Genomic DNA, 21,926 nt, shown 5'->3' with positions numbered 1-21,926 from the left:
CAGAGCAAAACCCTGTCCAGTATCAGGCAAAATTAGCGATCATTAAAAGAGGATGATTTATACATACTTCTAAGAACGTCTTACTGAAATTTTATGTGTTTGATTATAAAAAGGACCTTCATTATTCACGTCAAACTTTTCATCAAAATACACATGTTGTTTTGCAGCTGATGGAACATCTGTGCCTTTTCTAAGCACATCAAAGTCTAAGTGTTGTTCCATCGGGATAGGTTGTAGGAGTTAAAAATACAATTTTATGAGTGACTAATTTCTATAGTATACCAGACAACCATAATTGTCCCAAGGTACAGCATAATCTAGCAATCACATTTTACAATCTTACAAACTGTAATGTCGACCCACATAAGTGGGCAACCACGAGGAAGGGCAGGGAAAAAAAAAGAACAGAAAACATTGTTACCTTGACATACCATAATTTTCACCTCGGACAAATAAAACCTAGTCTGAAATAAAGCTAACTTGTTCTTAGTCGCCATAAAGATGAAATGCATGCCTTGTAATTGTAAAGATATATATATATATTTTTAAAATATAAATACCCACCTTCTTGTTGCTGGAGATCTGATTACGTGACAGGCTGACTTCTTTAAAACATTAGGTAGCCGTAACAACAAGGCTACCACATACTACAAAGTATTGTTTTTATTTTTAAATCCTCAAAAACATTTTACTTATTTAGATTTCACAACATAACACTGTAAAAGGTATGGCAAAACTGCAGTTAAGGGGGTGCAATGGCTGGCATATAAATAGTCTCCCCATGTACAGTTACGTAATTGCCACGGAGAAACTGAACTAACAAAATGTACTGGAGGCTACCCAATTGTTCGTAGGTACCTGGGTATTCAATAAATAAATATGTTTGTACAGTGGTCCTTTCAGATACGTCCATAACACTTATACACATTTTAAGCAACAAATAATGTCACCTGGAGAAATAATAACCTTTGAAAGGATGTTACTCTGAAAGGTTGAATCGTGTAAGGATCTGGGAAAGTGTAATTGCTGCATCTGAAAATCTGAACATGTTATCTTGGAGACATTACACATTAACCATGTTAATGTCATCAAGCTTGCAGTCAAGGGTGGCCGTATAGTTGTGTAAAAACGTGCATCACTAAGAGTTTAGACAACTGTCTGTAACTGATCATTACAACAAACTATGAGGTGACCCCACATTCATTTATGTCCAGGCTGCTGTGCTTTCTTTGTTGGTAAAAAGTATTACATTTTTGGAGGCTTGCTCTCTGCTGGGCAAAGTTATATTTTTTACAGCACTATTTATATTAATGGATACTTCTCTCTTTATATAGAGCCATGCAGATTTGTTACAGTGCTTTCCTAAATGAACAGAGGTACTTGTTCACTGTAAGGCTCTTGCCCTGCTAATGGTTAATATCAGGGCCTTCACATTGTGCCAATCTTAATTACCTTCTCTAAGCACATATTTACTTTCTTTTTTAGACTTCAAACCCAATCCTTTTAATAAGGTAGGGTGAAACAAAGTATGGTTTTTCACATCACTTAGGGTCTGATTACAACCTTGACGGATGGGGCACTTCATCACAAACATGACAGATCTATAATGGAACTTGTAATACAGCGGACGGAATATCTGTCACGTTTGTGACGGAGTATCCCATCCACAAAGGTCCTAATTAGGCCCTTTGTCTTCTGCACTTTTCTTTTTCCAATCTAATAGCAAGATCTATTCATCTGTTTTTCGCAGACATCATTGGCTTTCTTCATCGAATGTTTTGTAAAAAGTTATTTATAGAGTGCACATACACCAGTAGTTTTTTGGCACTGAGTACAGGAACATAATCTAGTGTTCAATAGATCACTCATATGCTTGTCTGAAAAGCCATGTTTTCAGAAGTTGTCTGAATCGAGGGTAAGAGGAGGTCGATCTGATATCAAATGGAAGGGAATATGGCACCGCCGATTCTCTTCTTCCTAAGGGAAGGGGTAGAAAGAAGATTCAAGTAGGTCAACCTCAAGTTACGGGTAGGAGTGTACCTTAGAATACGGGAAGAGACAAACTCTGGGCAGTTGCCATAGAGAGATTTAAAAAAAAATGCATCTCATCTTAGAAGTCTTTCACTGTTTTACAAGCAACCACTGTAGTTTCCTCACTGGAGGGGAGGAGGGGGAGTAATGTGACACCTCCTAGGATTATGGTAAATTAATCTAGCAGCCCGACCCTGAATGAGTTGTAATTTCTGGATAATGCATTCTGGAAGACCTACATAGAGTGAAGAAGTATAGTCAATCCGTGAAATAACTAATGCAAGAATGACCTTGATAAGAGCTTCAGGGTTAAAACATTTACAGATTTTCTTGATTTTCCAACGCTGCAGAAAACAGGACGAGGTCACTGCCCCTACCTGACGCTTCATGGATCATTTTTTTATTGACAAGGACTCCCAAACTCTTTACCAAGTACTTAAGTTGTGGGGTGGGGTGTACCCCTCATCTCTGGCCAAAAGGTAGACTGCCAGGGATTATGCTTGCTGCAAGTTAAGACAAGCTCCGTCTTATCAGAGTTTCATTTACATTGATTACTATTCATCCAATTGCGGACGAATAGCATTGTATTTTGAAAAGTTATTTTGGGAGCAAGCAGGAGTATTGTCAATAGCAAAGAGTAATTGCATGTCTTCTGCATAGTTATAGGCTCTCACCTTCATTTTTCCCAAAGAATTAACCAAAGGACGTATACACAAATTGAAAAGGTGGGGGGACAGGGATGATCCTGAAGGGATGCTACAAGTGAGTTAGACCTTAAAAGAACTAAAAGGGGATAGATGGACTGACTGAAAGCAGCCTTTCAAGAAAGAGGCAAACCAGTTGAGAGCCAGGCCCCGTATACCTGCGGCCTTGACACACTCCATCAGCATCTCTTGATTGACTGTGTTGAATGCCACAGAAAGATCCAATAGCACCAGTGTCTGGGTGATGCTCCTGTCAGCCTCCTCCTCCCTCATGTCATCTACTACAGAGAGGATCACTGCTTCAGTAGAGTGGGCTGGCCAGAAACCTGCTTGATGGGGATTGAGAAAACAGGTTTCCTCAAGGAAGGAGCATAGGCAACTAGCAACAAGTGCTTCCAAGACTTTTGCTAGGTAAGGAAGCAAAGAGATGGGATGATAGTTCTTCAACACATATGGGTCCTTCCCAGCATTTTTTTTTTTTTTTTAAATGGGACCACTATTGCTTCCTTAAACAGGCTATGGACCACGCCTTGGCTCAGGGACTCACTAAGTTGGGATAAGGCAGGCTCGGGGAAGCAAGAAAAAAAACGCTTGTAGCACTCTGGGAGAGCAGATGTAAGAGGGGCGCCCGCTTTCACTTTTGCCAATAGTTTCATGAGGCACGCCTCCCCGTCCAAGAGCAACTCAGTCAATAAGTTAGAGTTCTTCTCAGTAGATGGCGTATTTCCAGGGAGAGGGCTTGAGGGGATGCCATCTTTGATCACTTTCATCTTGTCAACAAAGAATGTATTCAGGGCATCACAAAAAGATTGGGGGGGGGGATCATTACCATAAGTCTGTCAGGGTTTGATAGTGCAGATACTATTTCAAAGATATCCTTCAATTTATTTGTAGAATTTGTAATTTTTCCAAAAAACGAGGGCTGATTTAGCTTGCATAATGGCTTTCTCTAAATAGCTTGAGCTAGGACCAATAGATTTCCTTTTTGTCAGGTGAAGAGTTCCTATAGTTGCAGTTTAGCATACTTTAAATATTCCCAAAAACATTTTGGGGCATCATGGCGCTTACTTTCCAACAGGAGGCATAAATATTACTGCCTTCTGTTAGCCAAGTTGCAATGTTTTACAGTTGCTGATTAATGTTATCCTGTTTATTAGAAAGGGTCGTAGCCAAGACAGAATCAACATTGGTGTGGGTCAAGTTCCTAGCTGATATCCCTTGTCTTGCCGGAGGTCGGGGTAAGTCTAGACCCACAAGCAGAAATCTAATTAAAAAATGGTCTGACCAAAAATGGGCATGACCATAAGATTGTCCACAGAGAGATTGCTCATCCATAGATGGTCTAAAATAGGGCCCTTTATGTGAGTGGGGGAACTGACATGTTGTTCAAACTTCAGGCAACTCAACAGATCAGTTATTTCCAAGGATGCGTGCCCACCTGTGACTTAATTAGACCAGTAATTGAAGTTCCCAAATGAATAAGTTACTTACCTTCGGTAATGCTTTTTCTGGTGGATACATTAACTACCTGTGGATGCCTCACCTAAAGAATTCTCCCCTCGCGGCAGCTTCAACGGAAATTTCTTCTAGCTCTGCACGTCGACGATGACGTCACAATAGCCCGACTCCACGCGACGCCGTATGACGTCATCTAGGCAATAAGAAGCCCTCGTCGACGTGCAGAAGTCAGTTATCACCATTTTTTACATGCCTTAGAGGCGAACAGGTGAAAATTTGACCTTGAAGAGAACATAATCACATCCAAAGAAGTGAAAACGCAACATTTATTCAACTAAAAATAACAAGAAATTAAATATGTCAAAATCAATCATGAGCACTTGAATTATCAAACCATTCAGGCAACAGGGAGGCGGGTGGGACCGCGAGGAATCCACAGGTAGTTAATGTATCCACCAGAAAAAGCGTTACCGAAGGTAAGTAACTTATTCTTCTGATGGATACACCTATCTGTGGATTCCTCACCTAAAGAATAGAGTCCCAAAGCAGTACTACCTCCGGAGGTGGGTGCCCGAATGGTCAAACCAAGAAATCCTGCAGCACAGAGCGAGCAAAATGGCCATCCCTCCTAACCTCAGAATCCAAACAATAATGTTTGACAAAACTATGGAGGGATGCCCAAGTTGCCGCCCTGCAGATGTCAACCACAGGAATACCCCTAGCCAAAGCCGAAGAGGCAGCCTTAGCTCTGGTGGAATGGGCACGAAGCCCCACAGGTGGATCTTTCTTAGCTAAGGAATAACAAAGCTTAATACAGAGAATGACCCACCTGGATAGCGTTCTCTTGTGGACTGCTCTGCCTTTCCTCTTCCCCACGTATCCAACGAAGAGCTGATCATCTAGCCTGAACTCCCTTGTCCTGTCGACAAACAAGCTCAATGCTCTTCGTGGATCCAGTCGGTGGAGCCTCTCTTCCTCCTTGGATGGATGAGGCGGAGGGTAAAAGGAAGAGAGAGTAATACACTGCCCCAAGTGAAAGGGTGTAACAACCTTCGGGAGGAAAGCTGCCTTGGTCCTTAACACCACTTTGTCTCTAATGAAGGAAAGGTATGGAGACTCTACACTAAGAGCCTGAAGCTCACTGACTCTTCTGGCCAATGTTATGGCTACCAGGAATACAGTCTTAAGAACCAGCAAACGCAAAGCACAAGAATGCATTGGTTCAAATGGCGATCCCAATAGAAATGCTAATACTAAATTAAGGTCCCACAGAGGCATAACAAATGGTGAGGGCGGAAACTTATTAGTGAGCCCCTTAAAAAACCTCAAAACAATTGGAGATTTAAACAAGGAAGGTTGATCAGGGAGGCACAGAAAAGCAGACAGTTCTGATAAATAGCCCTTAACTGTGGCAACTGCACAATCCTTCTGTGCCAAAGTAAGAGCAAATGATAATATATCAGGCAAGTGAGCCTTTAAGGGATCAATTCGGTTCTCTCCACACCAAAGTACAAATTTAGCCCATCGACTTGCATAGATCGATTTGGTGGAGTGTCGCCCGGCCGATAAAGTAACATCCACCTCTTCCGGTGGGAGAGAAAAAGCACTCAGATTGCCCCATTCAATCTCCAGGCATGAAGGTGCAGACTCTGGAGGTGGGGGTGTAGAATCTGCCCCTGGGACTGCAAGAGGAGGTCCACCTTGTAAGGGAGACGGAACGGAGGGCACAGAGAGAGTTGGAGAAGGTCTGTGTACCACACCCTTCTTGGCCAATCCGCGGCTATCAAGATGACCTGGGCCCGGTCTTGGCAGATCTTCCTCAAAACTCGAGGAATCAGGGGTATGGGAGGAAACGGGTAAAGCAACTGACCCTTCCAGGACATCTGAAACGTGTCCCCCAAAGCTCCTTGCACCGGATACTGGAGGCTGCAAAATAACGGGCACCGCGCGTTCTCCTGAGTAGCAAACAGATCTATCTGCAGACACCCCCACATCTGGAAGATGTAAAGAACCAGATCCGGATGAAGACGCTACTCGTGGTCGACCGAGCTGCGTCGTCTGAGAACATCTGCACGTACATTCAGAACCCCGGCCAAATGATTTGCTACCAAGCAAATCTTGTGGTCCTGAAGCTTCAGGACCAGAGTCGAAGATCTTCTCTGCAAAGAAGGTACGACCCCACTCCTCCCTGCTTCTTTATATACCACATCGCGGTAGTGTTGTCCGTCAGAATCTGGACTGACTGACCGCGAATGGAAGGGAGGAAGGCCTTGAGAGCCAGGCGTACTGACCGCAATTCCAACAGATTGATGTGAAATCTCTGTTCCACTGGAGACCAAAGGCCTTTGACCTCCAGATGAGCTCCCCACCCTAGAGTGGAAGCATCCGTTACAACTGTGGCCACCGGCTGAGGCAGCGAGAACGGTCTTCCTTGCGACAGGTTGCCGATCGCTGCCCACCACTGAAGATCCACTGCAGTGTTTCTGGTGATCATGATCGAATCTTCAAGATCCCCTTTGTGCTGAAACCACTGCCTACGACGCACCACTGAAGAGCCCTCATGTGCCAGCATGCATGAGAGACCAGCAGTATGCAAGAAGCAAACAGACTGAGCAGACAAAGGACCTTGAGGACTGGAACTACCGCTCCATTTCGAAACATCGGAATCAACGCCTGAATGTCCTGAACCCGCTGGGGTGGAGGAAAGGCCCAATTCAATGTCGTGTCCAGTACTGCCCCTATGAACAGGAGGCGTTGAGAGGGCTCCAGGTGAGATTTGGACACATTGATTGAAAAACCCAGGTCGTACAACAACTGAGTTGTCGACTGAAGGTGACGCTGCACGAGCTCCGGAGTCTTGGCTTTGATCAACCAATCATCCAGATAGGGAAACACCGCTATCCCTCTTCCTCTGATCTCTGCCACTACCACCGCCATCACCTTTGTGAAGACTTGACGTGCTGAAGTAAGACCAAATGGGAGGACCGCAAACTGATAATGCTGCGATCCCACCACAAACCGGAGATACTTCCTGTGCGATTTGAGGATCGGAATATGGAAGTACGCATCCTGCAAATCAACAGACACCATCCAATCCCCTTCGTTCAGCGCCAAAAGGACCTGTGAAAGGGTCAGCATTTTGAACTTTTCCTGCCTGAGGAACCAATTCAAAATCCTCAAGTCCAGAATTGGTCTCAACCGACCATCCTTTTTGGGGATCAGGAAGTATCTTGAATAACAGCCCTGACCCCTCTCCTGCTCGGGAACCAACTCTACTGCGCCTTTTGCCAATAGGGATAACACCTCCTGTTGCAGTAACAGAAGATGGTCTTCCGAACAGAAGGATGGGCGGGGAGGGAAGGGAGGAGGATACTCCCGAAAGGGAAGAGCGTACCCTCTCTTCACAATGTCGATGACCCAAGAGTCGGATATTATAAACTCCCACATTGGAAGAAATTGGGCAAGTCTCCCCCCTACCGGAGACATGTGAACAGGGAGTGGTGGAGGACTAAGGCTGCTTTCCCTGCTGCACCCCTCCTGAGGAAGAGGCAGAGTGCTGCTGGGTTGCTCCTCTTGTACGTACTCTGCCCCTGCCTCTAAAGGATCTGTAAGGCAGGGAGCTTGCAGATTGTTGTGGTGCCTGGAATCTGCCATGAAAGGAGGAGCCACGTCCAAAACCCCTAAACTTCCTATACGACCTAAAGGAAGAGGAAGTAGCTGCCTGAAGTCCTAACGACCTCGCTGTGGCTCTGCTCTCTTTGAAACGTTCAAGAGCAGAATCTGCCTTTGTCCCAAAGAGTATTTCTCCTTCAAAAGGCAGATCCAGGAGAGTCGCCTGCACATCCGTAGAAAAGCCTGATGAGCGCAGCCAAGCCTGACGCCTCAATACTATGGATGTGCCCATAGCCCTTGCCACAGAGTCAGAGGTGTCCAACCCAGACTGGATTACCTGCGTCGCCGCCGCCTGAGCATCCGCTAGCAAATGCAACACCTCTTGTGGCAAGTTTGGATGACCTTTTGCTTCCTCCATAAGGGCATGAATATAACGTCCCAAAATGCGGGTTGCATTGGTCGACTTCAAGGCCATACTGCATGCCGAAAAGGCCTTCTTTGCAGCATGGTCCACTTTCTTTGACTCCCTGTCTGCAGGGGTCCCGGGGAATGAACCAGGGGATGACCGGGAAGAGCAGGAAGCCTGAACAACCAAACTCACCTGAGTTGGATGTTTGTAGAGGAAGTCCGGGTCACCTGGAGCCGCACGATAGCGCCTTGCTACCGCCCTGTTGACAGCTGTAGAAGTCACAGGTTTCCTCCAAATGTCCTTGATGGGGTCCAGGAGAGCCTCATTGAAGGGCAAGAGAGGCTCCACCACCACAGAGGCCGGATGCAGCACTTCCGTCAAAAGGTTCCTTTTCACCCCAGCAGCCGAAAGAGGAACATCTAAAAAGTCTGCAGCCTTCCTTATTTCTGCATGAAAAGATGCAGCCTCTTCGGTATACTCCCCAGGGGAAGCCAAATCCCATTCAGGGGAAGTATCAATACCGCTTGCAGTGTCCAGACCCTGAAAATCACCAGAAGGGTCCAAGATTTCGCCTTCCTCCAGATGTTGCCTGCTATATTCCTCTTCCTCCAGGAGGCGCAAAGCTAGACTTCTAGACCGGAGTCTGGACTCGAGACCCGGTGTCGATAAGGCGTCGGCCGACGCCAAAGATCTTCGCCGGCGCCGTTCTTCGGATCCATCCGACGTCGGACCCTCTGGCACCACAGGCCCCTTGACCGTAGACTGGATCTGTGGTGAATCCACCAGAGTCCCATATGATGTAGGCGCCACTTGTCTCCTTGGCAACGCCAAGGGCATCGGCGCCGCCGTGGCTCCAGACAGTAAAAATGGCATGACGGGGTCGGCTTGTAGGGAGCTGGAGCACCCAAATTAAAAGCTAAAGGGCCAGACGGACCTGCATGCCCTCCACCAGGTGCCATGGTGGAAAAGATATTGAACATGGCATTTAAAAATGCCGCAGGATCCGTACCCGGCACCGGGAAAGCTGTGTATGTTTGCGGTGTCGGCGCCGGCATAGAAGCCGATGATGGGCCAGGCAACTCCTGCTTCGGAGAAGCTGCCGGCTCTTGAAGAGGCTCGACTTCAAACACCGACAAAGGTGAAGTCGTCGTCGTAGGAGGTGGAGGAGTGACGGTCGAGCTAATCTCCCACGTCGGACGGCGCCGAGCTGATGGAGATGCAGATCTGGACCTGGACCGACCTCTACTCGATCGGCGCCGAGAGTCGTGACGGCGCAGAGAGTCTCCATGACGACGATGAGTCCTCGAAGATTTCGAAGAGGACTCTCTCCGATGCCGCGTTTCCTTTCTCTTCTTGGAACGGGCCAGGAACAATTTAGCCTCTCTTTCCTTAAGCGCCTTAGGGTTCAAGCGCTGGCAAGAACCACATGACTTGACCTCATGGTCGGAACTTAGGCACCAGATACAATTTTCATGGGGGTCAGTGACCGACATCCGACCCCCACACTGGTTACAAGGCTTAAAACCAGATTTTCTTGGCTGCAACATTGTAACTACAGATGCGCAACTGTAGCTCCCTGTTAGCCTCGAAGAAAAACTGTTATTCGAAGGCACCGAAAAAAGGGAACTGACGTCTGCACGTCGACGAGGGCTTCTTATTGCCTAGATGACGCCATACAGGGTCGCGTGGAGTCGGGCTATTGTGACGTCGACGTGTAGAGCTAGAAGAAATTTCCGCCGAAGCTGGCGCGAGGGGAGAATTCTTTAGGTGAGGAATCCACAGGTAGGTGTATCCATCAGAGGATTTGTGTGTGGTCCACTACAAGGGGCGAAATTAATTCTGCCAAGGAGTGTGGAAAGTAAGGCATATATCTTGGAGGTCTATATACCAGCAGACACGTTGATGGGGTAGATGTAGAGTCTAATTAGATCAGTAGACTGCCGTCTGTTGTAATATCAAGAGCGGCCAGTCTGATAAAATTCTATTTGCTATAGATTACGGCTGCTACATCTCCACCTATTTTATCTATGGAGCGGTTAGTCTGAAGAAGATAGTAATTAGTTGTAAGTGCTGCTAAAATGTCAGGGGAAGATTCAGATGATGGCCAGGTTTCACTATCAGTTCTCTTAGGAGAATGAGCCGGGGGAAGGGGACTGATGGACATGCATAACTCAGTAGGGGGGCTACTACTATTAAGAAGCCCTAATTTGTGAAGGCAGGACATAATAGTGGGCTCCGGTTGGTAAAATTGCTTTAATTTGTGGGGAGTGTATTTCATAATCTGAGCAGAGTGACTGGCTCCTGGCCCCGGCCGGCAGCGCACAGATGGGCTTGCCTTCGGCGCACCCGCTGGGCGTGTCCGCTGCAGATCCACGCCGCTGCCAGCATTTAAAGCTTTGCTAGTTCTAACAGGCTCCATCCCCTCAATAGTGATTGGTTCCCTCCGTAAGCTTAGTGGCCTCTAAGGTGCAGCGGACATATGCCATTGTCTGATAATGTGCAAAACGCATGTTTTAAACAGCGAGTGAGGGTCAACAACACAGCGAACAAGAATTAAAACTCCCTCCTTTTTAGTCAGTACTTTTTCTCACAACCAAAGTTAAAAGTGTAACAATTGTAGCAGCAATGTGATTCTTATACCTGGCGCATCCATGCCGCTGCCGGCATTTAAAGGGCCGCAAGCTTTAACAGGCTTTGACCCCTCAGAAGTGATTGGTTCCCTCAGTAAGTTTAGTGGCCTCTGAGGTGCAGCTGACGTCTGCCAAGGTCTAATAATGTGCAAAATGCAAGTTTTAAAAGTTTTAAGCAGCAAGCAAGGGTTCAAAACAAAATGAACAAGAATAAAAAGTACGGATTCTGCACAGGGCATATTATTCCAGGGTGGTAATGTACAGGATGGGTAGGGCACAGAACTCGCAGTGTTTCCGACGATGTGAGTTGGAGGGTACCTTCTATCACATTTTATGGACATGCCCCGTGATATAGACTTACTGACAAGGGGTTGCCGGGGTGGCGGCCCAGGTGATGGGGAAGGTGGTCCCGTTGGATCCCAAGCTGCTTCTACTCAACACAGTGGGGGAGGAACACTGGCCGAAACAGCAAGCATTATAGTTGGCCATAGCAGTAATAGTAGGTAAACGCAATATAGCGCTGGCGTGGGGTACTGAGTCTCCGCCCAGTATACAGGAATGGCAGACAGACCTGGACTGGAGCCAAAGTGCAGAAAAAGTAATCTACGAGAGCAGGGGTTGCCGGAGGAAGTGGGAGAAAATCTAGCAAGTGTGGGGAGCCTACAGGAGTAAGAAGTGAATCCTCTGTTAGGGACCGCACAGGTTAGTGGAGGGACGTTGATCTGGCTATACCAAACTAAGTCACCTGGGGGAAGCTTGATTGAAATGCTATACCTGTATTACAAATCCAACTTCACCACTAAGCCACATTAAAAATAGTGATTGAATTATTCTGGTAGCTTGCTCCAAACCAAATAGAGCAATGCTTTTATTCTGAACATTTGTTTTTCTCACAAGACAGCTATAGTCCTTCACAATGAAAATAGCTTTTGGGGGGGTTGGCACTGTACATACATACCAATACTAAATCCTTGCATGTACCAGTCTTAAATACTAGGCACCCTACCTTGTTCGTTACTTAACCCCTTGGGTGCCCAGGACATAACCATTACATCCAGCTAGAGGCCCACGGGCGAAGCACTAGCGCTCCCCCGTGGGCCTGGCACCCCCCTGGGCAGGGGTGGAAGGGGAATCGCTTCCCCTTCCTCCGCCGCCCCCACCTGACCCCCATGTTGCATCTGATGACATTGCGCGCTGACATCATCAGAGGCCTGCCCCTCTGCGCTGGAAGCTCAGCTTCTGCTTTTGCATTTCTCCTCTGATCACTGGAGGGGCCGAGAAAGGCTTCAAAGGAACGGAAAGGCTTTTCCTTTCCTTTGATGCCTTTCTGAGCATTTCTGCTGCCCGGTCGCTGCTGGGGTGTTGGGCGGGGGAAGGGGGGGCAGAACCCGCTAGACACCAGAGAATTTTGTTTTTTATTTAGGTTTATACATAAGGGGAGCGGCCTCTTGGGTAAGGGCGGCTTTCGAGGGGGGCAAAATATTTTTAGGCCTTTTCTGACCCCCCCCCCGCCCCGCGGGCAGAAACCCCGGATTCATTTTTTTTTTTTTTATATATATATATGGGGAGCGACCCCTAAGGCAAGGGTCGCTCCCCTGGGGGGCAAATTGTATTTAGGCCATTGTTGCCCCCCCTTGGAGGCAGATTGGCCTATTGTAATTAGGCTGATCGGGGGCAGAAAACCCTAGACACCAGGAATTGTTTTTTTTGTTTATTTTATCTTTTTATATGTGGGGAGCGACCCCTTAGTCAAGGGTCGCTCCCTTGGGAAGCAAATTGTCTTTAGGCCGGCCTACTTTTGTTAGGCCAATCACTACACACCAGGGATTTTTTTTTTTTTTGCGTCAATTTCACACAAGGGGAGCGACCCCTTAGGCAAGGGTTGTTCCCCTGGAGGGCAAATTTATTTTAGGCCATTTCTGTCCCCATTGGGGGAAGATTGGCCTATTTCTATTAGGCCGATCTGCCCCCAGGTGGAGGGAAACCAGCTTGGGCACCAGGGATTGGTGTGTGTGTATGTGTTGTACATACACACACACACAATGGGCAGATCAGCCTATTTATGAAAGGCCCATCTGCCCCCAAGGGGGGCAGAAAGTCCACCAGAGACCAGGGAAGATTTTTTTCCCCAAAAAATAAGAGGTTGGGGGTATAGCCATACCCCCACCCCAAATAAATGGGGCCAAAGGGGGCAATTACCCGGGATCCACTCCCCGAGCGGGGGCAGAAAGCATACTAGATGCCAGGAAATTAAAAAAATATATAAAATAGTGAGGTGGTGGCTAAACCAGTATAGGCCTGGTTATGCACCCACCCCAACTGAAGGGGGTGACACTCTTTCAGCTCTCCCCCGCGCACTAAAACATCTTATCCCATGGCAAGCAAGAGGACATCTGAATATTTTGGGTTTTGGTTTTACATTTTGGCCATGAGAGCTTGGCTAACTCTCAAAATCGTCCCACTTGGAATGGTGAGGACTGCACTTTTTGGACTTTGGAACGCTGCCATGTGGAAAAATCCCCAAGACCTGGGATCCAGCATTGGTTTCACACCCATTTCTGTCACTAACTGGAAGGAGACTGAAAGCAACAAAAAAAAAAACGTAAAAATGGGGTATGTCCCAGTAAAATGCCAAAATTGTGTTGAAAAATTGGGTTTTCTGATTCAAGTCTGCCTGTTTCTGAAAGCTGGGAAGATGGTTATTTTAGCACTGCAAACCCTTTGTTGATGCCATTTTCAGGGAAAAATCAACAAGCCTTATTCTGCAGCCCTTTGAAAAAAATGAAATTTTCGCTGTATTTTGGCTAATTTCTTGGTCTCCTTCAGGGGAACCCACAAAGTATGGGTACCTCTAGAATCCCTAGGATGATGGGAAAAAAGGACCCAAATTTGGCGTGGGTAGCTTATGTGGACGAAAGGTTATGAGGGCCTAAGCAGGAACTGCCCCAAATAACAAAAAAAAGGCCTGGCACCTGAGGGGGAAAGGCCTGGCTGCAAAGGGGTTAAAGTAGAGTTCTTTCCAGTCAAATAGGTTTAAGGTGTATTTGTTCTTGTTCACCTGCAGGTTTAACGGCTGTATCAGACAAGCTTCACATGGTGGCTTGAAGCCATATTTTCCTTGTCACTCTAGTGGATGACAATAAGTGCAGCAGCCCACAAATTACATTTAACTTAACATGTCTTTTCTGCACTGTATGCAACACTTTGACTTATTGTACGTTTAAATAAGTCAATTGGAGGAATAGTCACTTTAACTATGTTTTATAGGTAGCACATACACTTAGGCCTGGACAGCAGAGTTCCAAAACAATCAGTTCCGGTCAACAAAAAATGGAGACCATCCAAAACACAAACTTTCATGTAAGGGAACAAGTATTCAGTTATTATGTCCTTTCCTCAAAATAAAGTTGGATCACGGTGGCATTTTTAGTTTTGGAATTCTGTCATAATGACAGACTGCTGTCTGTCTGCCACATCAACATAAGTAATTTGACTCATGAGTGTCAAACGTGCAAGTAACATAGCAGACGGAATATTCATGATTCTACTGTCCTTGCACAAAACAGGCACTGACCTCAAATAAATTAAACACAAGTAAATGAAAACAAGCCATGAAACAGTAAAACGTTTACTAACCTGCATTATAAAGAGCCTGGACTCTTTCCATGTATTCGTTTATTTTATCTTGAATGCCGTCCAGCCCCGATCCTGCCATGTCTGCGTATATTAAAGCTTGGGCAGCCTCCTTGAGGAAAAAAAAATGGTTTTGTTTATTTGGCCCTTCACTGAACTTTTCTTTTACCCAAATTAAATCCACGTACATCTTCAATAACATAAATAGTGGCTGGAAGAAGCATACATTTACACATCCTTGTTCCAATTTGCAAACCTCACTTAAAGCTGGAAAATCAGTCCTGTAGGGTTTATTCTGGGATTGGATTTTTGGCTTTTTTTTTGATTCACAAGAAATCCTATAAGTAGTTGTGGGAATCTCGGACAGCTGTGGATTTCCCCGAGTACTCCTACAAATGTACCCAAGTAGAGTTTTACAATAGCGGTATATCTGTATGATTATAACACAAAGGAAATACACATTGGCATTTTATCCACAGGTGCAATACATTTAAACTTCCAGAGAAACACATTCCTATCCCAATCATTAATTGTGGGGGGCGTTTCCTTCTCTGTCCTACCTTGGAAGTGAACTGACTATCTTCCCTTTAGTGAACATGAATAACCACAAGTTTGCAAGTTTATGGCTCACTATATTTTGCATTCACTACATTTTGCAGAGCCAATCGTATACTACTGCCCTGTTTCCAATCATCACAATCTAAGCTTCCAATAGTGAAAAATATACCATACTGTAGGATTTTACAGCATCATAAGTGCCACTGGAAAATCCACTAATCTAAACTCTATAACTTTCAAATATTTTGTGCACTCAAGTAATACTTTTGGCTTGAAAAACCGTGTGAATCAGATCTCTATTGTAGGATCTGCCTACCTCAATCACCACAGAAACTTCTACTCCCCCACCAGACCTCTCCACTCAGCAGGCACTAGCCATTGTACTGTACCCTGCATACGGAAGATCTCGGCTGGAGGAATATCCTTTGCCTCTCTCGCAGCAAAGAGCTGGAACACCGTGCCCCTGCACCTCAGGCAGTCACCATAGTTACTTCAATTCAGGAAGGACCTTAAAACCTGGCCAACTGAAGCACAGAGAACATACTCCCTCAGGGCCTTGAGACCCTTAAGGATGAGTAGTTGCGCTTTATAAATCCGGATTTGACTTTTGATTTGATACCACTCATTGGAGCATTCAAAAGACACAGGCAATCTTCTTGGGAATGGCTGCCACCTTGATGAGATACATCTCTTACAGACCGCACATAAATCAGGCCATAAAAGATAACTTTTAAAATTAATTTAATAAGGAATGTTGTCAAATTGTTGCTGTCATTTTTATCTCTCAGCTGGACTATGGAAATTACACTTACCTGGGAAGGTCCAGGACAGATTTTGACAGATATTAATGTGCACAAAATGCTAAAAATCAATCATATTGATATTTGGACATAGAAAAATGGACCATGTTTCTGGAAACCATTGTAATAGTCACTGGTTTCCTGGCACGCAGAATAACCTTCAAATAACAATGTATTATTTTCAAGTTTCTGGAAAACTTGGTTCCAAGTTATTTGCAAGAAAAACAGGTATCTCCTGTGAACTGCACATTCAGAATACCAACATCTCTGTGTGCATTCATTGTACTGCAATGTACCTGTGAGAAAAGATGTCCTCCCAATTTAACCACCCTGGAATTTTCCCTCTTTAGACTACTTCTTCCGTGAGTGAGCCTCACTGCCTTAATCTTACCCACTGCAAGCCTCTTTGAAATGATCTGAGAGTGCTATCGGGCAGTGTCCACTTCCTAAGATAAGGCCCGGTGTTATACAGCTAAGTTAATAGGCTCTAGGCCCGTTGCACATGAACACGTGTGCACACGTGTACAGGCTGACTGTGTGAGACTACAGTTTAACTCAGCCCAGTATCTGCACAGAAGTAGCCTATCTAAGAAGGGACCCTTCAGGGATTGGTGCTGACCTGTAGAGGTCTTATGACAGGACTAGGCATTAATGGTGTAAGTTTGTATATCTTTAGTGCTTCACTGACCTTTGTAGGGTGCTTTCTGTAACATATACTATGCATGAAATCTGCACCACAGTACAGTTTCACCCTAGTTAGCCCTAGAGACAGAAGTCTGAACCACTATTCCTATGGTAAACCGGGATTTCAAATGTAGATCGCCCATTAAATTTCCACGTCCGCACTCTTGTGGCACTACATGATCATCCTTTTTCTCCAACTCACTCCTAATTAGATTTGAGCCTTTGAATCACCCTACTTGGCCATAGTAATCAGCGTGCTGGCCAACAGTAGAATCAAAGATCTAGGGGAAGCTTAGGCATGTGTCCAAGTGTTACGGCGAAAAGCTGTTGATGAAACTTTAAGATTACTAAATGTAAAAAATAATCTTTTGCCTTAGTTTCTCAGATAAGGTTAATCCAGCCTTAACTGCAGCTATTGTAAAATAAAAAGCATTTGCAATGAAATAGGTCTCACATTTGCTTGAGGTAGAGCTATTGGTGTTGTAAATGCATAACTGGACTGTTCTTGCCACATAAATTGGTCAACCCAGTAGCATAATTTGGTCCTCTCTGCTACATAATTCCAGTGGTCCTGCATATAACTAAAGCACTTCCATTTACTGCAGAAAGTCTTGCCCTGATGACCTCGAACATTTCTTAGACTGTTTTTAGTACCATTTTCCTGTAATTTATTTCTTAATGTGGGTGATGTGTGAGGGGCTGCTCCTGACATTTTCAGAGAAATGTTGTGTTTGTTTCATGCAGCATTCATAAAAAAAATATACCCGTAAGGCCAAAACAGGATCTCACATATGCAAAATGGGAGGGTGTCACAGAGGTTATTTGCAGTAATATTAGTGAGCTGCTGCTGAGTTACAAGTATTGAAAACACACAGAGCAAAATAAAATGTGGTTGCACAAGAAGGGAAGTGGATTAGGCTGCAGTTGTCAGTAGCTTTGGAGAGTATAACTTATGAAGATGGTTCTTCTCCCGAAAAGAGTTTACGACAGACGTGGAGCTTTACATGGAGCAAAACTAAGTCATGATGGCTGGCATATCCTCACTGCTGTTAGTAAGCAGAAGTCTGAACTGGAGGGGCAGCTTTTAGTCAACGGGACAAGCAATAATCTGTGTAAACACACTTTTTCATCCCAGAAACATACTATTATATGGTAAGAAGGGCACATGAAAGGGGCGTAAGGGTTGGTGGAAAGAAAGAGGAATGCAGATTTGTAGGTGCAGTAAGTGGGATAAAGCACATCACTGTGAAATGACCAACATTTTTTAACTCTTTCCAAACACAGAGAAGGTGAGAGTGAGGACATGCTTTTGCCTGTGTGTAAGGATTTCTGGTGAAATATGACAGACACCACACCATAGCACACTGAAAGCACCTTTCCATGTCACAAAGAATGACAGGGTATACATTTTAAAGCAACTTAAAGAATGGCATTTATGTGAATTCTTGGTGCTGGAGGACGTATGGCTTAAAATCTTCTCCAAAATCATTGCGGTTATATTGCAGTTTTATGTAGAGCGAACTAGACCAAAAGGCACCGAACCGTTTTACAGGAGCACCAATTATATTACACAAGTGCAGATTCGTTTTTTGGGGAGCACGGAGAGATTAAGTGAATTGCCCAGAATCAGGGGTTGGTAAACCGACGCTGAACTCGAACCTTGTTCCCCAGTTACAATGGGAGCAGCTTTGGCGCTATGCCACATTTAAGACATCTGATGACGGACAGCGTTAAATTACAGTAGGAATGCTTTAGATAGCATAGACAAAAAAAAAAAATTAAGTAAAGCATGTGAAATGTAATCAGGAAGAACATGGTTACATTAACACTTTTACACGTATAATATGCAGGCAGAATAAAACCTGCAAAATATACTGTTCTAATGTGCACGAAGAAGGCGAAGGTGCAAGTACCACAGGCTATACGTAGATGTACCTTAAAACCTCTTTTGGCCACATAAAGTGCTGCATCCTGCAATCTTGAATTCAATAAATCTCCAATTATTTTTGGGCGCTGTGTTGCAAAATGAAATGAAATGATATGTGAAAAAAGGTTTTACGCTGTGCATTCAGGTTGTGAGGGAGGGGAGACAAGAGTAATACGCTGGCAGAAAAAATAAGTAACAACATCCTGGAAAAAGCAAACACTTAGAGAATGTTAGATTACATAAAGCATGTTAAATGTAAGCAGGAACAACATGGTTATGTTAGCTGAGAGCAAGAATGCTCTGAAAATGAAAAGGGAAGCTTTGACAAAGATGAGCAGGAAACCAAGGAAAAAAAAAAGTCCCCCAAAGAACAAATAAACTCGACAAAGCGTAATTATACTGTGGTTAGTTCCTGCTCTCAAAGAGAAAAAGGACTGCCAACGAGCAAGCAAGGACACTGAAAATGAACAAATAAAATGGATTTAAGCCCACAGAATTCCACAAGAGGCTTACGCTTATGCTCAACCTAAAAAGGCTCTAATAATTTTACCTGACTATAGTCAAAAACATATCCTTAAGCTACGAGCAGCTCACAATGATAGGGTCAGGGCAGCTTTGTTGTCTGAAAAAGGGGAACATATCTCCAACGTCAAGAGAAATCTCTACTAACTAAAAGTAGAAGACAATCTAATTCCCAGCTTATTGCACTACAGTACAGGTGGAAGTTGAGGTTCCCTGGAAGGGTCCTAATCTGCCCCTCTTTTGTTTGGCTTATCTTGTAGGCAGAATATTCTTTAACCACTCGCATGCCTTGGACGAGGTGACCTTGTCCAAGGCAGCGGTTCCCGAGTACCTTGGACGAGGTCACCTCGTTCAAAACCCGGGAACTGGGGGTAGCGCTAGCGCTCCCCCCATGTGCACAACACCCACCCACCCCCCCAAGGCAGGGATGGAAGGGGAAGCCCTTCCCCTTCCACCCCTGACCCCCCCGGCAATCTGATGATGTCAGCGCACGCACAGCGCGCAGACGTCATCAAGTATTGCCGGGACGCGCTGGAAGCCACTTGCTTCCAGCGTGTCGAGGGAAGAAGACTTCTCAAGGTAAGTCCTTCCTTTTTTGGGGGTTTTGGGGGGGGGTGGGAGGGGGAAACAGACACGGGGGGAAAGGAAAGGTTTTTTCCTTTCCCCCTGTGCCTGTTTTCACTAGATTCCTGCTCCACGATCGCGGACAGGGCCCGCGATCGTGGAGCAGGAATCCCCACTAGACACCAGGGAGTTTTTGGGGTATGTTTATTTTGGGGGCGACCTCTTGGGCAAGGGTCGCCCCCCTCCCCCCGGGTCTATTTTATTTAGTATTTCAGCCCCCCCCCCGGGGGGGGCAGTTCGCCGATTTTTCGGCCAATCTGCCCCCGGGGGGGCAAAATTCACTAGACACCAGGGATTTCTTTATTATTAGTTTATTTTGGGGGCGACCCCTTGGGCAAGGGTCGCTCCCCTGGGGGGCTATTTTTTTTTTCTGTTTCGGCCCCCAGAGGGCAGATCAGCCATGTTTTTGGACGATCTGGCCCCCGGGGGAGGGGGGGTCGAAGCACACTAGGCGCCAGGGATTGTGTGGTGTGTGTTTGGGGGCACCCCTTGGGCAAGGGTCACCCCCCCCCCCAAAGTGGGGAAAGTTTGTATTGGCCATCTCTGCCCCCTTTGGGGGCAGATGGGCCTATTTTTGTAGGCCCATCTGCCCCCAAGGAGGGCAGAAACCACCAATACGCCAGGGATTTTTTTTTCCCCTTTATTTGTTTTGTGCTGGGGGTGCCCCCTTTGGGAATGGTCGCCCCCTAAAGGGGGCACAGAGCTGTTGCCCATTTCTGCCCCCCTTGGGGGCAGGTTGGCCAATTTCAATGCTTTTGCTTCCTTTGCTGTGGATCCTTGCGGTTTTGGCAGTAGTTGTCCTGCGGTTTGCATAGTTGCATGTTTTAGGTAAGTGAAAGCAATTTACTCCAAAGGAGTATTGTTGACATGCATGAATGACATGTTTGTAGGTGGTGTACTAAATGCAGTATTGTGTGTGAAATTGTCCTTAGATTTGAGCACAATTATATTTGTGTTGTCATATGTCTAATTTGCTTTTTTCTTTTTAGTGGGATATCATTGGTGATTGCTGTGTCTGTGCAGAGTAGTTGCTTGGTGAGTAGCTTTTTCAGGCAAGTGAGTGGTATAGTTTTTTAGTACATAACTCTTTGTGAAAAATCTACACTTTGTTTATTACTTATTTTAGTGCTAGTTGTTGTTGGCAATCCATTTGTTGTTAGTGAGGCTCATGGCTAGCCGCAGAGTGACCGCTCAGCAGGATGTTGGCATGCTCTTTGAGTCGTCTTCAGACCACGATTACGAGACGGACTCTGCATCTGAGGCAGAGGAGGAAGTGGGAGATTCTGGAAGTGAGTTTTCTGTCTGAGAGTATTCTTCTGATGAGGAAGCTACTCTCAGTGCAGATGAAGGGCCTGTTGTAGAGGAGGACATTGATGTGCAAAGAGTGCAGCAGCCTGGGGCTGAAGGGTTTCCCATCAGAAGACCTGACACCTGGATTGCCCCAAACATGGAGCAGCCACAGTTACCTGCATTTACTGGTCTCCCAGGGTGTAGAGTCAATACGGAAAACTTTTTGCCTGTCCATTTCTTTCACTTTTTTATGGACGATGTATTTTTTTTTTAGAAGAGATTGTGGAGCAGACTAATTTGTATGCAGAGCAATATTTGAGGGACAACGCTGCCAGACTTAAGCCTCAGTCTAGAGCTACTCAGTGGGTTCCCACATATCTGGAAGAGATGAAAAAGTTTTTAGGTTTGACTTTTTTGATGGGGTTGATCAGGAAGCCATCACTGGCTTCTTATTGGTCTACTAGTCCCTTGATGGCAACGGCTATATTTCCTGGAACTATGACACGTAATCGGTATTTGCTTCTTCTTCGTATGCTGCATTTTGTAGACAATGCTTTAGCCTTGCCACGAGATCACCCTGATTGTGACCGTCTTTTTAAGATTAGGCCTGTCCTTGATCATTTTGTAGATCGGTTTTCAGAGGTCTATGTTCCAGGCAAAGATATAAGTGTGGACGAGTCTTTGGTCCTTTTCAAGGGGCGTTTAGTTTTTAAGTAGTACATTCCTAGTAAGAGGGCATGGTATGGGATTAAATTGTATATGCTGTCAGAAAGCAGTACAGGATATGTGTATAATTTCCGGGTCTACACTGGTAGGGATTCCAGTATTGACCCTCCTGGTTGTCTGGCCACTTTTGGAGTTAGCAAAAAAATTGTGTGGGAACTTGGTAGACGGCTGTTTAACAAAGGTCACCATTTGTATGTAGATAATTTCTACACTCGAGTGCAGCTGTTCAAGGAGTTGTTTAGAGTGGACACTGTTGCTTGTGGCACAATCCGTTTTAACTGGAAAGGCTATCCAAGGGAGCTTGTCTGTAAAACAACT

General features: G+C 45.4%; 1 protein-coding gene across 1 annotated transcript in view; it reads right to left on the bottom strand.

Moving 5' to 3' along the window:
• CAPN7 (calpain 7) overlaps positions 1-21,926 on the bottom strand; it is a 231,305-nt gene that overhangs the window by 170,867 nt on the left and 38,512 nt on the right. Inside the window, exon 2 of the mRNA XM_069211930.1 lies at positions 14,481-14,589. Coding sequence (XP_069068031.1) covers positions 14,481-14,589 — 109 coding nt within the window. The remainder of the gene's footprint in view (positions 1-14,480; positions 14,590-21,926) is intronic.

The sequence above is a fragment of the Pleurodeles waltl genome, chromosome 10 (assembly GCF_031143425.1).
Source record: "Pleurodeles waltl isolate 20211129_DDA chromosome 10, aPleWal1.hap1.20221129, whole genome shotgun sequence".
Lineage (NCBI taxonomy): Eukaryota > Metazoa > Chordata > Amphibia > Caudata > Salamandridae > Pleurodeles > Pleurodeles waltl.
Note: the sequence above shows the minus strand (reverse complement) of the source record. Positions and strands in the feature narration are given on the sequence as shown.